At 52.4% G+C, this 9,408-nt stretch overlaps 1 protein-coding gene across 1 annotated transcript; it reads right to left on the reverse strand.

Annotated features, from left to right (window-relative positions):
- Positions 1-3,769: 3,769 nt before the first annotated feature.
- Pih1d1 (PIH1 domain containing 1) lies at positions 3,770-8,441 on the reverse strand. The gene is made up of 9 exons (XM_036193044.1): positions 8,130-8,441; positions 7,468-7,534; positions 6,416-6,595; positions 5,513-5,574; positions 5,347-5,428; positions 4,747-4,849; positions 4,494-4,569; positions 4,005-4,148; positions 3,770-3,889 (listed from the first exon to the last, which is right to left on the reverse strand). Exons 1-9 carry the CDS (start codon positions 8,217-8,219, stop codon positions 3,851-3,853), a joined length of 843 nt encoding a protein of 280 aa, XP_036048937.1. The 5' UTR covers positions 8,220-8,441; the 3' UTR covers positions 3,770-3,850.
- Between the last annotated feature and the right edge of the window lie 967 nt (positions 8,442-9,408).

Raw genomic sequence — 9,408 nt, forward strand, 5'->3', positions numbered from 1 at the left:
AGATGAATCTTAGAGTTCGAGGCCAGCCTGGTCTATAGAGCGAGTTCCAGGGTTACACAGAGAAAAATCAAAATAAACAAAACAAAACCAAAAGTTAGGGGTTTGTTTTGTTTTGGGCTGGGCATGGTGGCACATGCTATTCATCCCAGCACTTGGTAGGCAGAGGCAAGTGGATCTCAGGAGTTCGAGACCAGCCTGGTCTATAGAGCAAGTTCCAGGACAGCCAGAGCTACACAGAGAAAGAAACCCTGTCTCAGGGGGGGAAAAGTGTTTTTTAAATTTAATTCTATGTATGAGTGTTTTTACCAGCGTGTCTGTCTGTGCTCTCCTTGTAAGCCTAGCACCAGGCACACCTAAGAGTAGCATCGAATCCCCTGGGACTGGAGCTGTGAACGGCCACGTGGGTGCTGGGAACTGAACCCAGGGCCTCTGGAATCGCCGCTAAGCTATCTCTCCAGCCCCTTCTTTTATTTTTGAGCCATACTAGGGATAGAACCCAGAGCCCTCAGGCTGGCCTTGAACTTATGATTCTCTTGTTGCAGCCTCCTGTGTAGCTGGTGTTACAGGCTCTGTCGCTGGACTGGCTTTCCCCATACTTTTCGGATTCCACTGTTCCCCTTGAGTTCTACTTTTCCTCGGGGTTCGTCCGCACCCTATCCTCTTTCCTCCCCCTTCATCCCTTTGAATTCAGTGGTTCCCTCTGCACTCGCCTAGAATATCTCTAGGTTCTGGCACTCTTTTGAGTCTGGGCCCCATGAGCTGGGTCCTATCTCCTCCCTCTGAATTCTACCCTCGCCCCTCCCCCAGACGTGTCCTCCTGCTCCCGCAGACGCTATGTTCTGTCTCTGCCTTCTGGGGTCTGGCTCCTCCCCTTAAGTCTGTCCTAGCTGTGGCTTCCACTCGGGCCGCAGGATCTGTCCCCACCCACTGAATCTTCTCCCCACCAGTGGATCCCAGTCCCACCCCTTAGAGGAACCCCAACTCTCCGGTGGCCCTCAAACCCTGAAGCCCACCAGACCAACGCTTTTCCCGGTGCGCCCCCAGCTCCAGGCCTCAGCAGGGTCCTGGTTTCCCCACCGTCTCTCTTCCCGTGTCGGGCCACAAATGCATTTGGGATTAAATTTTCATGATGCGGCCCAGGAAGGGACGAGAGAAGGCGATCGAGCGGCAGGCGAGCTCGGAAGATCTCAGTCTTGTCTTGGACAAGTCCCCGGGGAGGAGGGAGGCGGCCTGGCCGCGCACACGCGCCACCTGGTGGCCGGAGAGTCGCGGACGGCGTGCGGAGGAGGCGTCCGCGGCTCCCGGCCAGGTGTGAGGGAGGAGCAGATGGTGAGGAGGAGGGAGTGGGAAGGGGGCCCCGCCGCTGCCAAGTCCCCGGCAGTCGCCCGCACCATCACCATGGCGACGGAGAAAGGAGGAACGCACCCAGCCTCAAGCTTTTTCAGTACCTGGAAAGCAGTCCTTCAGTGGCCAAGGGATGGCCTCTGTCTGGACCACAGGCCCCAGTGAACTTCGCGCTTGAAAGTTAGCCCACTCTCCCCCACCACCGCACGTTTCTATTCGCTTCTAGGAGAGTGGTTGTCCTAGCTAAGAACCTTAGAGTTTAAGGCTTCCTTGCGCCCTCACGTGGGCAGGGCTCGCTAGTTTGCTTGAGAGCATCCTGGGGCGGCATAGATGTCGCTGTTGTACTGACCAGCGTGGAACTTGTCAGCCTCCTGCCTCAGCCTCTTGAGAATGTCATGCAGGCATACCCAACAAGCTTGGCTACGGGATGGACACCCTCCTGCCTTTACCAACTTTTCTCAGCAGCAGTATGGCCATGTTATTGTTGTTTTCTTCGACACAGGGTTTTTCTGTGTAGCCCTGGCAGTCCTGGAACTCACTCTGTACAGTGACTGGAACTCAGAAATCCCCCTGCCTCTGCCTCCTGAGGGATGGGATTAAAGGCGTGTGCCACCACTGCTCCACTTGTTAATTTTAAAAAAAGTACGTGTGTGTGTGTGTGTGTGTGTGTGTGTGTGTGTGTGTGTGCGCGCGCCAGGCACAGTGGTGAATGCTTTAAATCCCAGCCCTCTGGAGGCAGAGGCAGGTGGATCTCTGAGTTTGAGGCCAACCTGATCTACAGAGCGAGTTCCAGGACAGCCAGGGCTACACAGAGAAACCCTGTCTCCTGGGAAGGGGGGGTTGAGTACAGGGGTTTCTGACCTCCACAGGGACCAACCACACAAACAGTGCACATACAACATACACAGACAAAACTCTCAAAAATGTAAAGTGCTGGAGAGATGGCTCAGAGGTTGAGAGCACTGGCTGCTCTTCCAGAGGTCCTGAGTTCAATTCCCAGCAACCATATGGTGGCTCACCACCATCTGTAATGAGATCTGACGCCCTCTTCTGGTGTGCAGGCAGACATGCAGACAGAACACTGTATACATAATAAATATTTTTTTTAAATGTAAAATAAATAAATCTTATAAAAGGTCAGGTTTCAACAAGTACAAACATCATCTGATAATTTACCAATGTAATCTGTACCACAGCATGGGGGCAGGGCCTGGAAAGCAGCTCAGTTGAAGGAGTGCTTACCCAGCATGCATGGTGCTCTAGGTCTGGTTCCCTGCTACAGAAACCAGTGCAGTGGTACAGACTCAAAACCCAATCACTTTAGGGGAGGCTGGAGGATCATAAACTCAAGGTCATCCTCAGCTTCATGACAAGTTTCAAACCAGCCTGAGCTACATGAGGCTTTTTCTCTAATATATATATATATAAAAAAAAGCAGAGCAGCAGTGGCTCCCCTGTAATCCCAGCACTGGGAGCAGAGGCAGGCGGATCTCTGGGAGTTCGAGGCCATAATAGTCTAAAAAGGGAGTTCCAGGTCAGCCATGGCTACATAGAGACCCTGTCTTGAAAAATCAAAAAAAAAAAAGAAAGAAAAATAAAAAAGGGGGGTGAGAGGTCCCCTGAGGTGAAACTCAATGGTAAAAGAAATATATGCCTGGCATTGTTTGTTTTTCCAGGGTTTCTCTATGGAACCCCTGGCTGTTCCAGAATTTGCTCTGTAGACCAGGCTGGCCTCAAACTCAGAGCTCCCCCTGCCTCTGCCTACTGAGTGCTGCGGTTAAAGGCGTGCGCCACCATTGACTGCCCAGCATATGCTTCATCAGAGGCCCTGAGTTACATCCTTGGCACAAAAATGGGGAAAGGATATTGGGGAGCAGAGTGGGAGTGCCCCAAAAGAGGGAACAGCACAGGCTGAGTCAGGAGGAAGTGAAGCTCGGGGGTCAGGACCTAGACTTGGGTGTGCCTGTGACAGGAGCTGGCCCCAGGAATGGATGTGGTTCATGGAGTGCAGGAGACCCTAGGCACTGCCTGAGTTTGGTTGCTAAGAAGTCAAGCAGGGCAAGCCCCCGTCCCAAGAGAGCACCCACTGTGCGAGGGACGGCCATTAAGTAATTCCCCACATGCCATTCTGCAGAAGAGGGCACGGGAGCTAGGAGAAGCAAGAGTCAGTGGCATAGCGGAACACTGTTCTGTGAGATTGCTGGGCGTCAGTGGGGGAGAGTCATGACTAAGAAGGAAGGGGTCAGAGCTGAGTCTAAACGCCTGGATATTCTGGGGACAACGAAGAAGTGGGCTAGGAAAGGAGTAGGGTCAGCTCTGGGGCCAGGGCCTCCAGAAAGGGGCAGAGACTTCTAGCAGACCCTGGGGGCGGAACTAATGTCCCTCTTTCCTCCCACCCGCCATGTCTTGATTTCTGAAGCTGGAATGAACTGGAAAAACCGTTTATTTCACATTTAGAGAAGACACCAGCATCTTCTCCACATCTGGAAATACAAGGGGATTCTGGTCAAGAGACTGACAGGAGAGGCATGGACACCATCAGTTGCTGAGGAAAGAAAGAGAGTGAGGACTCAGCACCCATGGCTCCAAACCCTAGCTCTCCCCACGAAGATCCAGGGGGGATCCCTATACACCAGCTTCTCCTGGAGGCCCTCGGGTACCTTTCTTCTGTGGTGGAAAGCAGCCCTGCTGGCCTCAGGGTTGATCCGCAGGGGAATGGAGGCATTGAGGTGATACAGTTGCTGGGGGCTTCCCATCACCAGGTGATTCTCCCCTATCTCCAGGGTCAGCCCTTGAGCTCCATCCTGGGGATAAGGTCAGTCAGCCCACATCCCCTAGCACTGGAAGGCTATGTCCACAAGGTCATGGCATGCATGGTTGTGCTTTCAACCTCAGAACCAAATCAATGCAGACAAAATTAAAGGGCAGTAACTACGAGTCTTGAGGAACTCACACTCAGGACCGCAGTGGCTGCACCTGTTGGTTTTCTGGGCCAGGAGAGGCAACTCATGCAGGTCTGGGGATAGCCCCACATCATTGCCTCCAGAGATATAACCCAGGCTGAGGAATCTAGGCTCCAGCCTCCTCCTTCAGATCCAGGGGTTTGGCTTCTAAACCTCCTGCCTGAGCCCCAGGGTGTCCAGACTCACCAACTTGGGTAGGTCAATTTCAGCCAAGAGGAGGTCGGGGGCTTCCAACCAAAGGTTCATGTGAGGCCGCTCTGGGCTGTATGGGAACAAGGGCAGACTGAAGGTGGCCGACCACCAAGTCTCTCACAGCCCAGCACCTTCTTCTACTTGGCTTGTTGTTCCTGCCTCCCTCCACCCAGTTCTGTGTCTCAGCTCCATCTGAATCCCTAGAGTCCCAGGATAGTCATCAGCCCAGACATGCATGAAAGCTCACCCCTGCAGGGTCCCCAGCTCCTGGATCCGAGGGCGCTGCCGGGAACGGATGTTCTGCTGCGAGATGGACCCCAGGAAAGGCCGGTACTTCAACATGCGCCATTCTGAGGGTTGGAGAGTCAAAGATCGCTGAGGTGGGGTTCCCTCAAGTGGTGCTTCCCGATCCACAGAGGCTGGCCGCCTTCCTAGACACCTTCCACTCCAACCACTGCACCTTGACTCTTAGAGGCCCTGCCCACCTTAGCCCCACCCTTCCTGAGGAAGGCACTGAGACACCTCCTCCTCCACCACCACCTCCACCTCCTCCACCACCACCACCACCACCTCCACCTCCTCCACCACCACCACCTCCTCTACCACCACCACCACCTCCTCCTCCACCACCACCACCACCACCTCCTCCTCCACCACCACCACCACCTCCTCCTCCACCACCACCACCACCTCCTCCTCCTCCACCTCCACCACCACACCCCGCCAGGATCCCGGCCCCGCCCCTTCACGACCCCACCCTCACTCTGAGAAGCTCCACCCCCTCCTGGCTCACTGGACTCACTTCTCCCAAGTGTACCACCCAGGCCATTTCCCTCCTGACCCTCACCTGGATTTAGCTGTAAACCATACTTGTCCTCAAGGCCCTCCCTGGCGATGGTGACCACCAGCTCCCTCAAGAAATCGCTGTTCTAAGGTGAGAAGATGAGATGCAATGGTGAGGTGGGGCTGAAGGAAGCACCCTCCCCGGGCCTTATCCATACCACACATCCCACCTGCATCCTCAAGTAGAAGTTGCTATTAACGGCGACATCATAAGCAGTGCAGCCCTGGCCTTCTGTGGAAAGAGGGAGTGAGGCCTTTGCAGCCCTCCATGTAACACCTATAAGGAACACTTACCCAAGGACCAGAGACCCAAGACACAGGAAGTGAGAGCCACCATACATTTTACTTTCCAGCTGACTCATTCCAGGTCCTTCTTGGCTTCCAGGCTCAACTCCAGGTTGATGCCCACATCCCCAAGACAGACCCTGATACTCCCCAGTGACCCCAAGAATCACCTCACTCTATCCCACCCACCTCTAGGAAAATGTGCATTTCTACTCTAGAGAACGACGGCTGTCCACACTTCCAGTCTCTCCTGATTGTTGGTCATCAATCAAATCACTGTACCCCCCAGACTCTGGCCCTGGACCATGTAGCTCAGGCTGGCCTCTAGCTTTCAGCAATTCTCCTGCCTCAGCATCCTAAGAGCTATTTATAAGAGTGAACCACCACGCACAGCTCACTTGTCATCTCTGCCTACAACCCTCTTCTCTGACTTTGCCTGACTAACGCTTCAAATCTTTTCTGAATCAGTCTTTCTCTGGGCAGCCCTGGCTATCCTGGAACTCTCTGTAGCCCAGGCTGGCCTCGAACTCACAGAGATCTGCCTGGCTCTGCCTCCCGAGTGCTGGATTACATGCGTGTGCCGCCCTCACGTGCCCCCTCCCCCCAAACCTTCAACTCTTCTATCAGGGCATTTGCTCTTCTAGGTCGCCTTCTCTGAAGCCCTTAACCTCGGAGAAGAGCCCCAGGGCGTGCTCCCTCCAGACTTGGATCATCAAATGCTGACTGGAAGCCCCTGAGAAAAGCAGGGTCTTGAGGGAGCAGACTTGGTGTCTTGGCAGGGGACTGACTTGCATCCAGCTCAGCATGTGGCTCTCCCAGGCTCATGGGGATTCGGAAGCCAGCTTGGTCCTCCTCCAGCATCTGAAGCAGCTCGTCCTCAGTCACGTCCATGGGGGGAGGGATGGAGGGCGAGTGGCAGATGTTGATGAAGACCTTTCCTTCCGATGAATTGGTCTTTATGCAGAAACCTGCACAAGTGGGTTTATCTCGGCCATCTGTCCCTAAGCAGTCTGGTTCTCACCCACCCTCTGCACCCACCCTCTCCCTTTCAGACAGGGTCTCTCGCTCTACACCCAGGCTGGCCCCAGACTTGGGATACTCCTGCCTCCTGAGATGAGAGGCGTTCACCACCACACCCAACTTCTTTCCCTCTTTTAATTGGTTTTGTTTTGTTTTTCTAGACAGGGTTTTTCTGTGTAGCTTTGCGTCTTTCCTGGATCTCGCTCTGTAGCCCAGGCTGGCCTCGAACTCACAGAGATCCGCTGCCTCTGACTCCTGAGTGCTGGGATTACAGGCGTGCGCCACCACTGCCCGGCTCCTCTTTTAATTTTTATTACATGCACGTGTGTGTGTGTGTGTGTGTGTGTGTGTGTGTGTGTGTGTGTGTGTACACAGAGGACAGCATTCAGGACTCTGTTCTCTCAGTCACCAGGCTTACTGACAGCAGCCTCACCTGCTCAGCCATCTTGCTGGCCCTTCTTTTGCTCTTTGGTTCTGTCCTGCTGAGCCTCTGCTTTGCCTTTGTTCCCCTGGCTGCCCTCAGGCCCCTGATGTCTTCTTACTTTGAATCTCCACTCCATTCCCACTCTGTTTTCTGTGGTCCAGTATTTGGAGGTGATCCTCCTGCCTGTCTATTCACATAACTACTTCTAGGCCTTTGTACTCAGTTGTGATCTCTCGCCTGCATCCTCTGTGTCCCTGGCCCCTAGTTTCCACTGACTTCTCTCAGGGTGTCCCGTCTTCTCTCTGAGATACTCTATGCCTGTCTATTTATCTTCTATCTATCTATCCATCCATCCATCCATCCATCTATTCCTCTATGTCTATATCTTTTTCTCACCAGGTTGGGGCTGGATCTGTGTAGATTCTGGCCTCTCTGTCCGGGCTTGCTGGAGCTCTGTGGAAGCCTGTGGGGGGAAAAAAAACAACCCTCCACGATAATTCTGTCCTGTCAAACCCCCTCACCTGCTTCCCAAACGTTTATAGGAGAGCTCATATGTGATCACATGGTTTTTTTTTTACTAATGGTATATTCTTGTTGTTGTTAATAATAATAACGTTGTAGTTGTTGTTATTGTTGTTGTTGTTATTATTATTATTATTATTATTATTATTATTATTATTATTATTATTACTTTGAAACAAGGTTTCTCTGTGTGGCCCTGGCTTTCCTGGAACTCACTCTGTAGACCAGGCTGGCCTCATACTCATAGAGAACTGCCTGTCTGTGCATCCCCAGTGCAGGATTAAAGGCGTGCGCCACCATCACCTGGCTCACTTGTTATATTATACAGTCTAGGCCCCCTTTTCTTTTTACGAGGACTCCCAATATCACCCCAATTCCATTTCTTTTAAAATCCAGTAAACTTTGAGCCAAACAACTACAATTCCCATAGGCCTCCTTGCTACTGCAGGGCATTCTGGGAACTGAAGTCGCGTCTCTGAGCGCCAATGTATAAATCCTTAAACACCCAGGTTCCCTCAAGTCCCGTCAGCCCGCACCTGCAGTAGCAGCTCCTGAAACCGCGACGTCTCATCACCCATCGACTCTGCGTCGCTCAGCTCTGGTGCCAGAAGCTTCGAGTCCGCCATGGCCCTGGGAAAAAGTCCTAGGCATCCACAACGTGTAGCACTTTTCCCGGATAAACGAAGCCAGCCTATAGCAGGGCCTCAGTCGATCCTTAACACACAGCACTCTACCCAGAACGCTAAGATCTGTGCCGGGAACGGTCTACGGTTTCATTTCCATGAAGGCACCGTCCTCAAGTCTGTTGGGTTTCCTGATCGACCCTGTTTGGCCGATGCATAAACGAAAGCCACACTTCCGGTCTCTGTGTAACCAAGGAACTGAAAAAGCCACACTTCCGACGACTCCAACGCCCATCATCCAAGGAGGCACCCAAGCTGACCATTTGTATTAGAAAGCTGAAGTCACGCCCCCTAACCAGCCAATCAAAAATAGGGGTTGAGGAGGACCGTGAAATGACCCACTTCCTGAATCAATAAAACCTACACTTCCGCCCTTCCCTAACAACTGCAGGCGTTGCAGTGCAGAAAGGATTGTCACTTTGAGAATTTAATATCTCTGTATGTAGCTCTTGTCTATTATGTGTAGGCTCTGGGTTCGATCCCACCCAACACACACACACACACAATTTCAATGCTATTAACTGTCCTTTTTGAGCAAAATAAAGGTTTTTTATTTATACAGAAAATCATAGGGGCGGGGTGAGGGGGTGGGGACGGACCTGGAGAGATGGTTCTGCATTTGAGTGTTGATTGGTCTTCCACAATTTTTTGTTGTTGTTGTTTTTTCGACACAGGGTTTCTCTGTGTAGCTTTGGAGTCTGTCCTGGATCTCACTCACCGCCTGGTTTAGTCTTCCAGAATTTGATTCCCAACACACCTCATAATCCCCTGTAACTCCAGTTCTAGGGGATCCATCGCCCTGTTCTGGCCTCCTGGGATACTGCATGTACATGATGCACAAGACACGCAGTCAGGCAAAATACCCACGCACATAAAATAAAAGCAAATCTTTGCTTGTTTTAAAGAAAAGAAAATGGTAGTGGAGAGATGGCTTGGGAAGGATTGGGTTCAGCTCCTAACGCCCACATGGTTGCTAACAACGCCTGTAACTCCAGCTCCAGTGGCTCCACCGCCATCTTCTGGCCTCCACAGGCACTGAACGCACGTGTGCACAGACACACCCAAACAAGTACATGGAAGATAAATATTTTTAGCTGGGTGGTAGCGGCATACGCCTTTAAACCCAGCGCTT

This window comes from Onychomys torridus, chromosome 1 (assembly GCF_903995425.1).
Source record: "Onychomys torridus chromosome 1, mOncTor1.1, whole genome shotgun sequence".
NCBI lineage: Eukaryota > Metazoa > Chordata > Mammalia > Rodentia > Cricetidae > Onychomys > Onychomys torridus.

Excerpts from the sequence above, each read along its gene's own strand:
- Pih1d1 (XM_036193044.1), bottom strand. The coding sequence starts at position 8,219 with ATGGCGGACTCGAAGCTTCTGGCACCAGAGCTGAGCGACGCAGAGTCG. Across the intron at positions 4,850-5,346 it reads TGGTTTACAGCTAAATCCAG|AATGGCGCATGTTGAAGTAC; the intron begins GTGAGGGTCAGG and ends TCCAACCCTCAG. Across the intron at positions 3,890-4,004 it reads CTTTCCACCACAGAAGAAAG|CAACTGATGGTGTCCATGCC; the intron begins GTACCCGAGGGC and ends TTCTTTCCTCAG.